General features: G+C 36.8%; 1 protein-coding gene across 2 annotated transcripts in view; it reads left to right on the top strand.

The window, feature by feature from the left end:
* heatr1 (HEAT repeat containing 1) overlaps positions 1 to 18,569 on the top strand; it is a 31,439-nt gene that overhangs the window by 10,040 nt on the left and 2,830 nt on the right. For both annotated transcript variants that reach the window (XM_084435010.1, XM_084435011.1), the window contains exons 15-42: positions 1,409 to 1,620; positions 1,942 to 2,063; positions 2,367 to 2,561; positions 2,943 to 3,111; positions 5,556 to 5,704; positions 5,998 to 6,190; positions 7,072 to 7,244; positions 7,374 to 7,529; positions 8,127 to 8,369; positions 8,719 to 8,850; positions 8,988 to 9,091; positions 9,175 to 9,324; positions 9,526 to 9,644; positions 9,861 to 9,982; positions 10,056 to 10,184; positions 10,850 to 11,080; positions 11,243 to 11,372; positions 12,251 to 12,420; positions 12,521 to 12,573; positions 12,663 to 12,786; positions 13,039 to 13,179; positions 13,341 to 13,642; positions 14,764 to 14,914; positions 15,009 to 15,167; positions 16,014 to 16,148; positions 16,227 to 16,331; positions 17,093 to 17,261; positions 17,368 to 17,558. In XM_084435010.1, coding sequence (XP_084291136.1) covers positions 1,409 to 1,620; positions 1,942 to 2,063; positions 2,367 to 2,561; positions 2,943 to 3,111; positions 5,556 to 5,704; positions 5,998 to 6,190; positions 7,072 to 7,244; positions 7,374 to 7,529; positions 8,127 to 8,369; positions 8,719 to 8,850; positions 8,988 to 9,091; positions 9,175 to 9,324; positions 9,526 to 9,644; positions 9,861 to 9,982; positions 10,056 to 10,184; positions 10,850 to 11,080; positions 11,243 to 11,372; positions 12,251 to 12,420; positions 12,521 to 12,573; positions 12,663 to 12,786; positions 13,039 to 13,179; positions 13,341 to 13,642; positions 14,764 to 14,914; positions 15,009 to 15,167; positions 16,014 to 16,148; positions 16,227 to 16,331; positions 17,093 to 17,261; positions 17,368 to 17,558 — 4,429 coding nt within the window. The remainder of the gene's footprint in view (positions 1 to 1,408; positions 1,621 to 1,941; positions 2,064 to 2,366; positions 2,562 to 2,942; positions 3,112 to 5,555; positions 5,705 to 5,997; positions 6,191 to 7,071; positions 7,245 to 7,373; positions 7,530 to 8,126; positions 8,370 to 8,718; positions 8,851 to 8,987; positions 9,092 to 9,174; positions 9,325 to 9,525; positions 9,645 to 9,860; positions 9,983 to 10,055; positions 10,185 to 10,849; positions 11,081 to 11,242; positions 11,373 to 12,250; positions 12,421 to 12,520; positions 12,574 to 12,662; positions 12,787 to 13,038; positions 13,180 to 13,340; positions 13,643 to 14,763; positions 14,915 to 15,008; positions 15,168 to 16,013; positions 16,149 to 16,226; positions 16,332 to 17,092; positions 17,262 to 17,367; positions 17,559 to 18,569) is intronic.

The following is an 18,569-nucleotide window of genomic DNA, read 5'->3' as shown; positions in this document are numbered from 1 at the left end:
TTTTTCTTTTTTTTTTTCACAAAATAAATTCACAATTATTGTGCACTCGTGATTTTTCTAGACTAAATTTTACTGCTGAATTATACACTAATCTAGTTTATAATAGCATTTATGTCAGATTATGATCATATATTTTTTGTTGTTGTATTTATTTTTTTTCAGTTCTTATTATCAGTTCAACACAGAGTTATAGAAATTCTACTTGATTAAAAAAAAACTGCGCTGGTATCGGTACGGATCGGTATCGGCCGATACTCAGAATTTTTGGTATCGGATCGGATCGGTTCTGAAAAAATGGTATCGTTGCATCCCTAATAAAAATATTGATTTTAGATAATAAAATACCTAAAAAGCTACACATAGTTTCTTTAAAACAATAACAAAGGCGTAGCTTGATGACACCGTGGATGAGTGTAGAATCATGGGAGTTGTCGTTTTCACCTCCACAGCTGATGGACAGAAATCCGTTTCAGTAATCCGATGGGACTCAGGCAGAAACCATGTTCATGGATGAGCTAATGTATTAAAGTTTTATTAATGTTACTGTGGTATAAAGCAGAGCGGGGCCGAGAGCCCGGGACATTTTATGTCGCTGTTTTTATTATGCCTGTATGTTGCCGCTGCTTTCGTTTAGTTGCTTATGTTTATTACAATTAAAGTTACGTTTAAAGGGGTCATAATGCCATTTTTGTACAAGCTAATATGATTCTTTAGGGTCTAAATTAAAAGTTTGTAATATACTTTAATTAAAAATTCTCATTAGTATTGTAAGAAAACACTAATTTTACCTGGTCAAAAACAGCTCTGTTTTCAGCACGCCGTTTAAGTGCATGTGTCTTTAAATGATAATGAGCTTTGCTCACCCCGCCCCTCTGTTCTGTGCGTACACCGTTTGTAATAATAACACAATAACCATAACGCGTTGTTCATTATAAACGTGGGATGGGATTATGAATTATATTGAGAACGTCGTACATAGAAAACATGCCGTAATGTACCCCGAGTGTAAACCTTAGCCGGAAACACTGTTCTAGAAAACAGTTCTAGAAAGTTTTAGGAATGTTACACATAGTAACGTTTGTTAAATGGTTGTTCCAATTTTTTGGGGTGACCTGGGGTCAATCTGGGGTGACCATTTTTATTTCATTTTTTTTAAACTGCATCTTTATGATACAGGAAGTTGTAACCCTAGTGCATACGTGGCAAAATAAAAGTAGATTTTAAATGTCTTTATTTATTTTATTTTATTTTATTTTATTTATTTTTTTACACATTGCATCAATACAACATATCATTATGATGTATCAATCCATATTGATTTACACTCATCATGATAATGTTTCCAAACTAAGAAATATACTTTAGTAAGATGCTTTAGTCAGGCTTCATCTGGTCTTGATTTCTGCAGGTGTTCAGTGCTAAAAGAGGCGGTGCAAGTTCTTGATGACCCACGTATTATTGAGGGCAACCCAGATCTTAAGGCACAGATTATTTGGGAGCTCCTGCCATTTCTGGTGTTGACCAATGCTGCGCCCGAGAGTGTGGAGCTGCAGATGACATCTTCTGTTGCTGAAACCACTCTGCTCTCCAAGCATCCTCTAACTCAGGATTGGGCCAAAGGTACATTTTACAGGCAGGGGGAAAAAAAGTATATATTTATTTGAAATGCTGCCTTTATTTTTTCCTGCTCTAGAATGGTATTTTCTGGAAATTACCTTGAAGAAATGTCCAATAGATATTACTTTACATTCACAAGGTTTAACTTCCACATGTGAATTATGTCTAAGCAAAACAGGAATGTTCAGCATGAAATAATTTTTTATTATTGGTTTAAATTATTTTTCCTGCGCACACTGGCTTTGTATTAGAGACCGAAATGTATTAGATTTTAATGAAATCAGTATTGATTCATTTCTTGTTGTCTGCTTTTTCTTTCTTTAGTCCTGAAGGATGTTCTTGTCAAAACCTCTCCGTCAGATGTGCTGGAGGTGGCCAACCAAATGCTCACAACAACTCTGGTCAAGAACTTGGCCAACATGGATCATGCAACCAAGCGAAACACTGTAAGCATCCTGTGTATTAAGGGAATAATTTACCCCAAAATTAACATTCTCTCATCATTTACTTACCCTCATTTCAATCCAAAACTGCATGAGTTTTTTTTTTTTTTTTTTTTTTTTAAGAAAATTGATAAGTTAATCTTGTTTAAATGTTTTTCAAAATACTTTCACCCAAAGAAAGACTTTTTGTGGGTGTGTCTGTGACTCTTTAAGAGCTTCACAAACCTGTCCAAGTTGTTTCCATTCAAATCTCTTAATACAGAACCAACATTGTTTTTGCTGTGTTTTTTCATGTGTATTTTGCAGCTGGAGAATATGTGTGATATCCTGAGCCGTCAGGGCAGCGGTGTGCGGGACAGAGCCGTATTTGTGGTGTTCAGTTCAGCTCTGCTACAGAGTCTGCAGTCTATGACGGAGAGTCAACACCTCCACACAGCACAGAGCGTGTACAAGCTACTGGAGCCATTACTGATACAGGTCTACACAATCCAACCTGAACAGGTCAGAGCGCAAATGCAGGAACAAATGTCCTCAAACTACTATTTGCCAGTAACAATTTCAAGAAGATTTTGACTAGGGATTCATGATGTTCATCAGCCTCTAGAGCAGGAGGACCTTTTGATGTTGGTCATAGTTTTAAAAAATGATCGATATTGCTCTGATTAGACCAACCTCTTGTTGTTTTTGTTTGCACAATGTACTTCGTGTTGACTTGTGCCGATAATTTCAATCTAATTTTGACCCATACAGTTAGTTTCTAGTATATTGTGAATTATATTTAGATTTTGTAAACTCTTTTTGACATATCTACAATGTTACTTATTTAAAATTACACATAATTGTGTTATGTTAATTTTCTCTTTTTTTTTCCTCTAATGTTAGCCTTCTAATGAGGAGGTATATGAGTGTCTTCCGGTCTTTGTGGTATTGGGTGAGTTTCTGCAGAAAATGAGCTCTGGACTCAATGCAGAGAGAGAACAAGGCCTTCTTCTGCTGTCATTCCTGCGGCTTTTCATCAGTGCACTTAAATGTCCAGATTCCTCATTTAAAGGTAAAGGACTGCTTATTTAGCTGTGAACTGTGACATGATTGTAATAATATTTAGGGATGTCCCGATACCACTTTTTCACTTCCGATACCGATGCCGCAGCTTTGGCTATTTGCCGATACCGATATCAATCCGATATTTTTATTTTATTCTTGAACTAATACTAATAATAATAAAATATAATGGAAGCACTTTGCTCAATTAGCCACATAAAAACATCTCACTCAAATGGAGAACAAATACTTCTCCAGTATATAGTGCACAACAACAGTTGATAATGAAAGACTGCCAGCCTTTATTCAAGACCTTGAGATATGTTTGGTAACCTGAATGAATTTAAAATGAATTTGCTATATTTCAGATCAATATATTTGTTTCCTTAAAATTTTAAGTAACTTTAACTTTATTCTCATCTGAATTATAAATTATTTATTTCTGTATAAAATAATACTACTTTTTAAAAAACACATTTGATTTTTTTTTTTATTCAATGTAGAATGTGTAACTTAAAAATAAACAGATTAGTGCTCTGTTTTAGGACAAGAAATGAAAACCAATGCAATGATGAATGTCCAAAAGATGAGATCATTTTTGCTTTTAAACAGCGTGTGTGTGTGTGTGATTTTGGTTGGGTGACAGTTACAGTTTGAGAAGAGTTTACAGTTTGACAAAAGTAGGCTAAACACTTTTTGCAGTTTTAATGATGTCCTGTATGAAAATGACGGAGTATGTTTTTATGTTTCGTTTCCACTGTTCGCTCGCGCCCGTGCCTCTCTCTCTCTGACACACACACATACTCCAGCATTGCAATCTTGACATCGCAGCCTGTTCATTTTGCTGCGTTCACACCAAACGTGAATAGAGCGTCAAATTTGCGTCTATCGCGTCTAGTTCGATGCTTGAACAGTTTGAATCCATTCGCGCGTCCAAAGCGAATAGGACGCGCCGCGCGCGTATAATGATAAAGTGAGCGTTTGAAGCGATATAGACGCGAGTTCAGAGCTAAGGTGGGCTACAGATTAGGTGTCCCTAAAGAACCCGCATATGCGCGTATCTAACAGTAACGTTAGTTCCGTATTACATTAATTAATGTGCACGCGAGATTTATTTCTTTTAAAATCCATGCACCGAACGTACGTTCAGTACGAATACGTACCGTTCCACCCCTAATGAGTATCGGATCATAGGTTTGGGATAATTTTTTTTCTCCCCTCCGATATCCGATCTAGCATTTTGGGCCAGTATCGGCACGATACCGATGCCGTGGATCGGATCGGGACATCCCTAATAATATTACACAAGTCTTCATTTGTGGCAACTTACACTTTATGTAAACTGAAAGAACTAAAATCTAAATATTCACACTATTTAAATGCTTTTTTTTTTCTTTTTTTTTTTTTAAGTATTTTTTTGTTTATCTACATCTGTATCAGGAGTGTTTCCTCCAAGGAAGCAAGGAAGGAATTGCCTCTTCATAAAACTGGATGATAAAATATTACAAAATATGCCATTTAAAAAGTGTATAAATCCCAAAAATTGACTGTCCAATAGTGAAATCTCCAGTTTAAGTTACAATAGGAAGCAGCGTCTCTGTTGCCTCCACTGAACCCATTGAATTTTAACAGACCTCCTAAAGAGTGTCGTGGGTTTGTTGGGTGGTAATTGAGGCTGAATGGGGAAAAGTCACGAGAGTAGGCAATCCCTACATCATGCTGTGATTGGCTATTGCGCTGTTCACGCGATAAATCCTGCTTCTCGTTTTTGTGCTCGTTCAGCATTCGCAAATTAGTTTGAATGAATAAATGATGGTGTTAATGGAGAGACTAATTAAAAAGTAAACTCACCCATTTGATGAGAAATATACTTCATTTTAATAAATAGAACAATAATTACTTTGTTAATGTAGAAATTCAAAATATAATTATTTTTGTTATTGTTTTCTTGATAGTGTAAGTAATGTTTATTTAACCTGAAAAATGTCAACATAGTGAATTTGTGTTTGTTACACACTTTATTTTTATTTATTTTTTAAACTGAGGTATTTGCCTCATTTTAGAACATCATTGTACACCACGTATTCACTACCGTTCAAAAGTTCAGGTCAGAAATCACGCTAATATTCTGATTTCTGATTGTCATCATTGTTAAAAACGGATGTGCTTTTTTTTCAGGGTTCTTTGAAAAAGAAAGTTCAAAAGAACAGCTTTTATTTGAAATATAATTTTTTTTGTAACAGTGTAACGTTTTTTTCACTTTTGATCAATTTAATGCAAAATTTTTTTTACTGTTCAGTTCACTAGAAATATTTAATATTTGATGTTCTAAAAATGATAAACTGTTTGGGCAAATTAATTGGTCCAGATTTTATCTAAAAAAAGATTTCTGTTGCTAAAAATTGCATTTCTATGTAACAAAATGAACTTTGTTAACAAGGTTGTGTTTCTCAGATGAGCCATGGTGGAACCCAGAGAAAATGGACACTAATACCTGCTGTTACCTGCATCTCATGTGCCGTCTGTTTGATGTGATTATATCAGGAGCTAGTCAAGGGCCCTTGGCTCATGGCTTCAGGAGCCTAATGCAACCTCTGATACAGGTACTGTATTATTTTCACAGTTACTGTTTAACAGACAACTAGCCTATACACTTCCTCTTCCTCTCTAGAAGGAATAACATGCTGTTGAATTTTACTGATGTATATGAAGAATTTTGCATAAATATGCAGTTCTTGGACATGATTTTCAATCTTGCCATGCTAGAATTATTCCAGATACTGCCATTGTTACAGTGAGGAAATGCTTGATTTGAATATTTATTTTCTAGTGTATTTGATTTAAAACAATGGCATGGCAAGATGGCTAATTTCTCTCTGGTTTTGTCATTTTGCAGGTGCACCTGAATGAGCCGATAACAATGTTTAAGTTTCTCTCTCTCTTATGGGGTTACAACGGTAATTTGGGTGATCAATTGGATTGTCGAGTTAGTGCCATACTGCAAACTCAGGTTCTTTATGTGGGAAAAACTTTGCTTTGCAACCAGCCACAAATAACCCTAAACTTACTGGCATCAGGTTCCTCACCAGGTATGTCAATATGGTTTCTCTCAAATCGGGTTAGTTACATATGTTGTACATGTTTTTTTTTTTTTTTTTTACTGTTTGCACATGCACACAGGCCTGTCAATTATTTAATACGTTTTTTAAACCATTTAATCATGTATAGTCTTATATGTTTCATAGTTAACATTGTTACTTTTAAGAAAAAATAATCAGTTTTAGGCAAATGTGTAAATGTACTATATTTTGTATGGGTGACTAATAATGTAATGTAAAACTCTTCACTCGTTTCGTGAACTCAAACTAGAAAATTCTAGATTTCTCAAACTGCATTGAAAACACACTGGAAATGCAAACATGGAACACTGTTACTATGTAAAACGGTTAATTAATTGTTCTTCTAAGAGGCATTACTGACTTTGATAATGTGTAATAAGACTGGGCGATAAATGAAAATAATTGTGAATGCGGTAGACTCGTTTCGAGCTATTTCCTTGTCCCTTGAGAACACCAAGATATTTTTATTCCCTCTGAATTAAACCTTATTCATTTCCATGAATTGTTTCTGTTTGTTTCAATTAATCTGTTCAAAACACTCATTGGATTTCACTCAACATTTTTATTTACTTTAAATATTTTAGTAAAAATATTAGATGGTGTATATATCTGATGTTTATTACTATTTTATATTTGTGCCAAAAAATTAAAATGATTAAATTGTTTATTTATTCCGGGTTTTTTTTACTGCTGTTTATAAACTAATAATTAACTATAAACGAATAGTTTGCAAATGATTTGTAATTACTTTTACACTACACTTACTATAAAGTGTTACTGAATTTTATTCCAGAGCGATTTTGTTCTTGGCTTTGTCTCATGTGCGTTTCACTGTGGTCGTGTTTTTGCAGTGGTGCCATCCTTGCTGGTGTGTCTATGTTCAGGCGTGTGTGAAGTTCGGAGAGCTGCCATTGCTGTGCTCCACTCTCTCTCTGGGGTTGTTTCTTCCCCTTATTATCCGCTTGTGGAGAACCTTCTCAAATCAACAGAGGAGATCATAGCTGACCCCTCATACATCAACCAGGTCAGTCAAACCACAACAAAGCATTATGGCTGTGGTAAATGGGATTTGTCATCTAGTTATGTTGCGTTATTTCTGGAAGATGCCTAAATCAAAACTCTTTAAGAAATTACACTTTTGATGTTACTGTAGGCACTGTCCAAGATGTACGAGGAAGCAGTGTCACTGAAAGATAAGAAGAAGAAGCTGGTGTCAATCGAGCAGCTCCTGCAGTGCGTGCAGTCATCTTGCTGCCCTGCCTACACCTCCAAAACACTGCTACGAGCACTTCAGGATGTTCATGGAGAGGTACTGTCACCAAACTGTTCATTTTTAGTTTGCATCTCCTCTAGTAGCGTGTTTCGTCATTTGGTTTATATGAAAGTTTTTTTTGCATTCCGTGCATTCAGGTTGTCAAATTGTAGTTTTCTTGTCATTATTACAAGAATAGTTCACCCAAGTTCTTTTATTTTTTTCGAACCTAAATACCAATTAAATGAAATTAGTATAAGAAATCCATCTTTGCACTGCATAGGTGACAGAAGATGTGTCTGAAGTGGAATTTAGTAGATGTACACACTGTTTAGAGGTGGAATGAATGCATGTACACGGCAAATAAAATTGCATAAATAAAGTTAATGAAATTTAATGCACCTAAATATTTCTACACAATTGTACGTAGTAATTTTCTGTCGTAAATGTGACTAAAATGGTTGTACTGTAGAGCCCTGGATAAATCATTCTGGTACTGTGTTGAGTCGCCACATGATGTCCAATGTAAGATCTGGGTCCTGAAGCAAAACCAGTTGAGAACCAATGTAGTAGAGTTAGTAGGCCTGGAGGCTTTTGTTTTTTTAAAGTAACCATTGCTTATTTGGCATGCTTATAATAATGCCCTTTGTCCAGCCTATTTTGTCCATTCTTCTGCCTGCTGTGGAGCGACTTCTTGAGCAGTGTGCTCCAGATTCATGCACCTTCCTGCCAGATGAGGCCCTCCTACTGAAGCTCCTGCTGAGCAAGTTCAATGAGACGTCTGCGCCTTTACTGGTCAAAGACCCTCGGTGCCTAGAGGTCTTCATTAGGGCACTGGGCACCTCAGCCAAACCATACCCTACTATGCCTAGTTTCCAGATTATTGCCCTCGAGCAGGTTGGTAGACGTTTAGAAAAAGTTTTTGAGTGAACTAACCCTTTAGGTAAACAATAGAGTTATTTTTTTAGAGTTCTATTTTGGGTCTCAATTAAATTTTTGGATGGACACTTCTGCTTGGAGATGGTCCATTAAGACTCCTCATTTCACATAGACTGCTCATTTTATGTTTGCTAATACATACTCCTTGAGTTTTAGTATAAATGTCATCATTTAACATAGTTGTCATTATAATGTGAAGATAATACATATATCATAAATACAATAAAAAATTGTTGTTGCACCAAATTGGACACAGATCATTCTCTATGCTTAGTTTTGTTTGTAAGTTAATGTCTTATTTCCTCAGATCACCAAGCCATTCTTCACTGCTCTTGGAGATGAAAAGATTCAACAGAAAATTCTTTCTGTTCTTTTTGACTTGCTGGTGGGGAACAAAAACCCTGCCTGTGCCCAAACTATCAACAGCGTCTTTAAAACGGTATGGGAAATGTTAATGTTAATTTTCTTTTTTCCAAAAAATATTTTTAAATGATATCTAGAAAAATGTTTCATGTTTTTCACTTATTTGGGCCAATAATAAACCTGTTAAATGTTTTGCTGTATCCCTGTTTCTAGATTGCTGTGGATGCTGAGCTAGTGGCCAATGAGCTTATGCCTGTAGATAAACAAAGAGTTACTGCTACAGTTCAGCAAACACGCAGGAGTAAAATGCAAATGAGGTGCATAGTTGTCCTTATGTAATAGACTCCAAACTCCACTTCTGGAAAATTTTAAGATTTAAAATTGCAATTTTTCCCCTCAGAAAAAAAACACAAGACTCATCCGGGGGAGTGCCGGAGGAGGGTGTTGTCTCTTGGCCAAGGGTTACCCTGATTTTAGAGCTGCTGCAACACAAGAAGAAGCTGAAGAGAGCCCAGTATCTTGTGCCTGCTCTGTTTAATCTGCTCTCCAGGTGTGTTAAGACAACATCTACTGCCATGTTTGGACATTAGACATTTACTTAAGTTTCCCATATCATACTCTTGAATTTGAAAATGCTCTGGTCCAGTCAAATCAAGATTAATAAATCAAATCTCACCAACCTTTCTAATTAAATATTCTCTGAAATATTTAACATGAAAGATTGTGAAAGCTCTTTCATTGTGTCCTACAGATGTCTAGAGCCTGCAGCAGTTGAACAGGAAAATATAGAGTACATAAAACAACTCATCCTCAGCTGCTTGTTGAATGTCTGTCAGAAACTGTCTCCTGATGGAAGTTCTATCAGCAAAGGTACCAGACACCTGGCATAAAATGACTATAAAAACATTAGAATGGTTATGATGAGGTCAGATGTTTTTAGCCTTATCTGCATGGTGATATTTTACTTGAGGGCGTGAGATAATTTTGCTGTCACTTTGCTGAGAATATAAGCACAAGCTTTCTCTAGAGTTTCTTTGAGTGCCAAGTCAGGCAACTTTGGACATATTGTATTTTTTGTGTTTGTAGATGAGCTGGAGGAGGATAAATTTAACGTGGAGCTGGTAGTGCAGTGCGTCAGGATGTCAAACATGCCCCAAACTCACCATCATGCACTTCTTCTGCTCGGTGCTTTGGCGGGTATATTCCCTGTAAGTACAGTCATGAAACACTCACACGCATGCATTCAAATGCAGTGGTAACCGTCTTTCTCTCTGATTTCAGGAGAAGGTTCTTCACAACATCATGCCCATCTTCACGTTCATGGGTGCCAACATCATGCGACTAGATGATACTTACAGCTTCCAGGTCATCAACAAGACTGTTCAGGCAGTTATCCCTGCTCTTATAAAGGTTTGTTTAAACATCTGTTTGTTCTGTATACTGTATAATGATTTGCACAAACCTCAAAACAGGGCTGTTTTCCCTGAATATCAGCACAATTGCAAATGTGATATTATTTTTTTTATAGAACAGTTCGATAAACTAAGTTAATATTGTGAATTACATTTTACGTACAGTTTTGTCTATTTTTGCTCCATTTCGCCAATCAAATTAGTTCCAATCAAAGCAAAGATGCTCAAAGACTGCTGTGCAGTTGAGTTATTGAATGTATCCACGTTTTTAAATGAATCAGGTGAGTCAGTGACTTATTCGTATAGACGGTCACTTGATTTGTTCCTGAAAAAATTAGCCGTTTGAGCAAATGAGTTACTCATTACGACAGTGATTTACCCCTACCTAGGTAAATAGGTATATATAAAGCATTTCATTTTCATAAAATTATCGTTATTGACAAAAGCCCAGAGAAGACTGATTTGTACTATGGACATGAATGATACTTCTATGTATGGGGCTTGGTGAGGAAAAGTGTTACATTTGTAAGCAATGGGACTATTTTGGATGATTTATGCATTTTGGATGATTCTGTAGACATATATTGAAGGGACCCAAGCCATATCTAGAGACCAGAATATCACAGAGACTTTAAATTACACTTGATTCTTGTTTCTCCACAGGCCCATGAGGGTGGAAGTGCCCAGTCTGAGGGGCATATGGAGACTGTGGTAACACACATCATGCATGTGTTTGTTGATGCCCTGCCTCATGTGCCCGAGCACAGACGTTTACCCATCCTCAGCCAGCTGCTGGGCACGCTGGGCCCGTCTCGCTTCCTCTGGGTCCTGATGCTGCTCTTGTTTAAGCAGCATGTCACACAAACATCTCTCAGTGCAACTGGGGCTGAAAAGGTACAGAAAGTTTCGTGCATCTTTTTTAAATCTCCAATTGTATTGGTGTTTTGGGGTTTTAGCCACTGAATAAGCTATTTATCTCCAAAAAATGCTTTGGTACACTGTAAACCCATTTTTTGTTAAGGGTTTGTAGACACAGTTGTGTGATGTGTTGTGCAGGAGTCTATTGTAGAGACAGATCAGGACTTCTGGATCTCGGTGTGCTGTGAGTTTGAGATAAAGGAGCAGCTGACCTCCCTCATCAGAATTCTGCAGTATCTCATGACTTTACCACAGGACAATGAAGACGGTAAGAACTACCCACTTCAATGAAATGCCTCAAACGTTTTCTTCAGAAGAACACAAACATTTTTTTTTTATAATCAATCTCTGTGAGTCCATATAATGTGAATATACTTTTTTTATGTTGATGCATAAATAAAACGTATCGTTATTTTCATTAGTGTGCCTGCCATACAATAATCACAATAAGCTTTGTTACTTTTGATAAGAAACAAAGTCTCAGCTTTCAAAGCTTTCACACCTGAACTGATCATGAACATTAGAAGGTATTTTAAAGAAACAGTACAACTTAGTGAAATGTATCATTTCTCAAGTAATTGCTCAATCAGCGTTTCAACCACAGAAAGATGTCAATAAACACAGTGTTACATAACATTACATTTACCTCAGGAAAGCCATTCAGTGTCCATAGCTCAACTTAGCCAACTAGAAAAAAATTCTAGAGAATATTTAGCTTAACATTTTTTATTATATTTTACCTTGACCTGTGATGTTTTATTTATTGCATGTTTGAATAAATCATAACAAATTGGTGTAGAAACTTTTTGTATCATATTAAAAACTATGCTATTTAAATGTATTAACTCAGTTTTCATTTGTGTTTATTTATTATATATATAGAAACATTTAATAGATATTGAATTGAATTATTTGATATCGTAGTAATGTACCAACTGACAGGGTTCTCTGTTTTTCCTTAAAAATGTACTGTAGCTGATATATATCTAAATGAAATTGAATCGAGATCGGAAATCAAATCAAGAACTTATCAATAGCACTGTAATCAAATCTTGAAATCTGGGTCAATACCAAGCCCTAATTGTAATAATTAAACAAAAAAATAGAGGACAGAGAAGGAAATTGTTTGATATTTTCTCTGTGCAGCTCCAGAGAAAAATAGGACCCGTGGAAGAAGTGCGGCGAAGAAGGAAGAAACCATCTCTGATCTAATTTTCAATGTGGAAGCGCATAGTGGCAAAGACCTCCGCCATTTTAAATTCCTCTCTGTCTCGTTCATGGCTCAGCTCCTTTCCTCAGAGAGATTCGTTGGGAAGGTAGGTTTAGAGCTGGAAGCAGTTGATTTAATGTTGATATTAAAATGCCTCCAGGAATTTTTCAATAAACATCCTAAATGTGTAATTGTTTGACTGATAGATGGCTGACTGTGAGGACCTGACAGAAGGCACCTTACAGACTCTTCAGCACAAGTGAGTTGAAGCTTGGCTACAGTACTTGACTTGACGGTGATTATTTGTGGTGTTGTTTGTGGGGTGTAACGTCTGTGTTAACTTGTTAGTTTGCTGGAGGAGATTCTGCGCTACATCCATGCAGTTGCTCGATGTGTTGAGGATAACTCAGATAAACCCACAGCTAAGTTCTGGAGAGCTCTGCTCAGCAAGTCATATGACACCCTGGACAAGGTAGGAATCGCTGCATTGATACAAATATATTTGTATTAATTGACATTTTAACACAGTGTCTTAACAGTGCACAATCTGATCAAACAACAAGCATACAGTCAGTTTTCATACTGTGCACAATATACATACTATATACTGCAGAAATAGTATGGCGACTTCATTGAACAGTTGTTTTTTGTGTACACTTTCATTTGTGCATATACATATATGCATAAAACATGCATAAAACATGCTGTGTTATGTATCTTTTAGGTTAATGCCCTGCTGCCCATGGATACCTTTATTATGGTAATGAGAGGACTGATGGGTAATCAGTTGGCATCGGTAAGAAGGAAGGCCATGGAGTTACTTAATAACAAACTACAACAGCGGACACATTGGCTGGAGGAACAGGTAAAATAAAAACTGTCATTGCGCAAACCAATTTTAATTAAGCATTTAGACACTGTTGTAAACGTTGCATTTTATAGCTTATAACCATAGACTGCCCATTCTACATTAATAAATGATTTTTAATGTTAGCTCATCTCATAATCCTTTAATATTTCTGACAGATTACTGTACTTCTGGAGCTCATTGGCAACCTCCTGAACACCGTAGGTCGGAGACACGGACAGGTCACAGCACAGGTAGAAGAAGAGTTGGCTATCAATCGACAGACGGCCCTTTACAGCCTTAAGCTTCTGTGCCGAAATTTTGGCACGGGCCACCAGGAGGCATTTATACCAGTGCTGAGCAAAGCGGTGGAGCTGGTTGCTAATAAAGATGAGGAGAAGAACGTAGTGGGAAGTGCTCTGCTGTGTGTGGCGGAAGTTACCAGCACACTGAAAGCCCACGCTATACCACAGTTACACAGGTACTGTTAATCCCATAGTATGGCCTTTGGTTTTTACGCGTACGTTAGCATATGCATACAGTGTATATGATGTAAATATCGTCATCAGCATTAAGAATGCTCCAATCGATTGGCAGCAGATCTGTATCAGCCGATAATCACATTCTATGGCTCGATCTGTAGTCACAAATTTAGCTGTTTAGCTTATCTATCAAACCAATCACATTTTGATGATGCAAAACCATAAAAAATTGCCACCGACGCACATGTAAACGGTATACAGATGAGGCTTTTGCGCCACGTTCTGCTTTGTAACTGCGTAAATTTGTAACAACTTTATTTAGAGCAGGTGGTCTCGATTCAAACAAGCCCACACACAACATAACGTGATGTAGAAAATCTCAATGTCAAGTGACATGACATGCTGCTTGGCTAAAGCTATAGAGTCGATCCTATCACAATCATTTTCCAACGCCATTTGAAAGTTCAACCAATAGAAATTTGATTTACGGTGTGGCAAAAGAGCGTACAGCTGAAACTGTGCTGGGAGATCATCACTCATCAACCAGGATCTTATTGCATGTAATTTTAATATTTTTATGTTTTGTGGCGTTTACACATGCAAGTAGTTCTTATGTTCAGTAAAACACTCAGATCACTTGCTTGGAGAGAGTTTTGGATTTTTAATAAAAAGGCTTCAATGGTTCCAAATGCCATAACTTTTGATTTCTTTTAGATAACACAAAATTTGGCAACAACAAACTACTGAAAAAGTAGCAACAAACTCCCACACAGACGAATGCTTGTGCGAAGGGGTTAAGAGATTCCTGCAACTCTAGTTTAAGGAATTTAAAAATAAATTTGTATCAGTCATAACTTCTGGATAGAAATAGTGCAGACACTGGACAAGGCTGAAAATGTCTAGTGCGCATGTGTCGAGCGCCAGTGTTCACGCACGCTATCAAATGAAGTTTACTTTGAAAGGCTATGCGTTTGGCTGTACGCATACACTAAGCGTTCGCGTCAACTGAAGTATGCTTTGGGCTTTAAATCACTAGGGGTGGGAATTTGAGAATGATTCTATTTTTAAAACTTACTGGAAGTGAATGATCTTCATGGCTTGTTTATTGTGTTGTATTTAGGCTGATGCCTGTAGTGCTAGATACTCTGAAGGAGAGGAAGGACCTGCTGAACAATGAAATCTACCTGCTGAGTGCCGTCACAGCTCTACAGCGCGTATCAGAGACGCTAACACACTTTCTCAGCCCCTACCTTCAGGACACTATCTCTCAGGTCAGTAGCAGGGTTACTTCAAGACAAATCTTAGAGTAGCATACGTGATTCAAATAAGTTATTTGAATCTTCTCATTATTTCCTGGTGTTCTAGGTCACCCGCTTAACTCTGCTAGCCGAGCGACTGACATCTTGCCCTCAGCTGTCTGTACGTCTCGCCTCTCTCAGCTCCACTCTTGCCACAAAGGTGCCTCCCAGGGTCCTCATTCCCACAATCACAAAATGCTACTGCGACATGGTGGATGTTCATCAGGTAGGATTGGGTGTACTACTGAAATACCAAAGAGTTTGAAACATGCATGAATGAGAGAATAAAGCTTGATGTTAAAAATGTATTAAACTCAAAGCAGTATTCATTCACTGACTGACACACACCCGACGTGCACAGGGAGAAAGCTGAATGTCACGCTTAAATGGTCAAATACACACAAAGTTGTCAAAATGCCCGTCTTGATGTGTATTCATGTAAACGTAGTTGGTTAAATGTTAAACTTAATTGTGAGAACATCAAATCCTATCATTATGTGTATCAGTGCATTTAAGTCTTAAGTGAAAGCAGCCTAACATTCTTGCTCTGTCAATAATGTTAATAAAAAAAAAGAGAAAAAAACATGACTGGCTGAATAACTTTAGTAACTTTAATATGGAATCAGTATGTTTAATTCATGTGAAGACTGTGCAGTGTATTATTTTACATTTGATTATTCTGTTTCTGTAGTATTTTGTACCTGAATGCTAAACCTACCTGGAAAAAAAAGTTCTTCTAAACTATCTTTCTTTCAAAAATGACCTTTGTCCTATTGTTTGTAATTTTCTGCTTTGTTCTTATTTTAATAACTAAAATCAAATAAAAATAACAGCTTTTAAAAAATAGTTTCTTTGGAAAGAAAAAAATAAACAACTTTATGCATTTTGCTTTTTTCTGTCATACGACTACTGCCACACATAATATGGTAATGTAATATCCTAATTTATAAAAATATTTCCATAAAATTCTAAAAAATAACTGCCACAAAATCGCACAAATCTCAACAAACTGAAATCCTTGTGTTATTACTAGTGTTTAATTCTCAGCTGATTCCCTTCTTACCTGTCGCAGAAACGTCTTGGTCCACTGATGACCATCCTGAAGGAACATATCACTCACATGGAGAAAGACCAACTCAACAACCACCAGTCAGAGCTCACTTCCTTTTTCCTGTCTGCTCTTGATTTCCGTGCCCAGCATTGCCAGGTACTGTATACCCCTGTTTCAATGTGTTGTTTTTTCAATAAGTGCACTTATGATTACTAATATAACTTTATTTAATAGGGAGATCTAAAGAAGACTGGTGAAATTGAGGGCTGTGTGATTGACTGTCTACTAGTGATGATTATGAAACTTTCAGAAGTCACTTTCAGACCTCTCTTCTTCAAGGTAAGCATCTACTGTTTAGTGCGAAAAAGACTTCCTCTAATAACTTAAGACCACTTCTTTTTATTTTTAATGCGTAAATAATACCAGTTATGGGCACTTTCAAAACACTGCTTCAAGAATCATTTTGGATTTGGAAACCCATTCAATGTCCTTAGCTTGTTAGTTAACTCTAGAGAGGAGTATTTTGTTAAATATTTGCATTACGTTACATATTAATTACTGTTTTAGACACAAACTTGTAGCATAATTACATCATTAAAAAGTTTATATAAAAAGTTTAATTTGGACTGTTAATTTTAACCTTTAATATTATAGTGATATACCCATAGCAACAAATGATATGGTATGTCAAAATTCATGTGCAATAAGTCTTAGATTAACTATTGAACTAATAGACCTGTCACTTGTTCTATGTAATGTGTCTCTTTGTCCTTCATTTTATAAAAAAAATTTTACTTGAACATATCTTGATTAAATATCCAACTGAATCTATATTAAATCAAATCTAATCAAAATTGGAATTGAATCAAGAGCTTGTGAATCAGAATCTCAATTCATGAAATCTGTGTCAATACCCAGCCTTTCATCCAAGTGGGGCACGGTAGTAGCCAATAAATTGGACGATTCATCAGTCAAAAATAGACTCTTAGACACTTGTTGTAGTAATTGTCAAAAGCTCAATATGTACTTTGTAAGTTACTTTCAAGAACATTGAAAGTGTAAATGCATGCTGATTAAATCTCCTTTTTACTTTTCTGCAGTTGTTTGACTGGTCAAAGATTGATGGCGCTTCTAAAGACCGGCTGTTGACGTTCTACAGACTGGCAGACCGTATCGCCGACAAACTCAAAGGACTGTTTGTGTTGTTTGCTGGGCAGCTGGTCAAACCCTTTTCTGACTTACTGCAGCAGCTCAACATTTCCCTCACAGGTAGTCTGAAATATGTTTGTAAGAAGATACAATTCAGTCATTTTCATTTACACATTTATTTTTAAGTTATGTAATTTGCTTTGACCTCCACCCCCTCTGTCCGTAGACAAAGCCTTCTTTGATTCAGATGATGACGATGATTCAGATGACGATGATTCAGATGATGGTAACGTGACAAAGAGTAGCCAGCTGCTGCAGTTTGTGTTGGACTGCCTCCACAAGATCTGCCTCTATGACACTCAGCGCTTCCTCAGTAAGGAAAGGGCTGATGCTCTGCTGGCGCCCCTGGTGGATCAGGTCAGTGTAGCACATGAATTGAGTGCATCAAGAACTACAATCTATTCCCCATTCCTGTTTTATTCCATTGTAATATGTTATGAAATAAACAAAGTTATTGGATAATCTGTTGGATTATCAATTTCATAATTGATTAAAAAACGCATAATCATTTTAATTTATATGGACAGTGACTTAAATGCATCTCATCAATGATGGACCTGTTTTCAGCTTCTGAATTTAAATTCAATTAGATATTTCTCTGGCTTAAAGTAAAAAAAAAAAAAGACATCTAGATGGTAACTCTCCTGAGATCATCAAAAGGCTGAATTTCTTGCAAACTCTTGACTGACGGAAGATTGGTTTCAAAGCAAAATCTAAAACCGTTATTTAAGCGAGTTTGTCATTGTACTGTTTGTTGTTGAGTTTTTCATTAAGAATAATGAACCCACCATTCAAGCAATTTCTGCCCCTGATTTGGTGCTAATTCGAAGTTAAATGCGCACTGCCGCACGGGCATTCATAACGGTGTGTGTCAACTGCCGTGGAGTAAGCGGAGCAGAGCGAGCATTTTCAGTTCATTCCTATAGAAGTTGAGCTTCCATAGAAATGAGTTGAAACGCTTGCTGTGCTCTACGCCAGTGGACACGCACCGTAAGCGATTTTGGAAAAGGTGGAAAAAGAGGGAAAAACTCCAACGCCCCCCCCCCCCCCCCCCCAACGATGGTACCGGTATTACTGGTGTTGTCACACACACACATAACTGTCCTGCAGAGTTCAGCTCCAACCTCAAACACCTGAACAGCTCATCAAGCTCTTGCTAGAAACTTCCAGGCAGGTGTGTTGAGGCAAGTTAGAGCTAAACTCTCCAGGACCGAGTTTGGACACCCCTTCTGAAGACCCTGATGACTGTCAAAGTTGATACAGCTCTAAAAAGATTATTGGATCATTTGACTTTTGCAAATAGATGTAGATATTTGTTAAAATACTTTTTCTTTTTTTTTTTCTTTTTTTACTTGGAAAAACTTGGAT

This window comes from Rutilus rutilus (genome assembly GCF_951802725.1).
Source record: "Rutilus rutilus genome assembly, chromosome: 16".
In the NCBI taxonomy this organism is placed as follows: Eukaryota; Metazoa; Chordata; class Actinopteri; order Cypriniformes; family Leuciscidae; genus Rutilus; species Rutilus rutilus.
The sequence above is the reverse complement of the archived record's forward strand: the minus strand, read 5'-3'. Positions and strand labels throughout refer to the sequence as shown.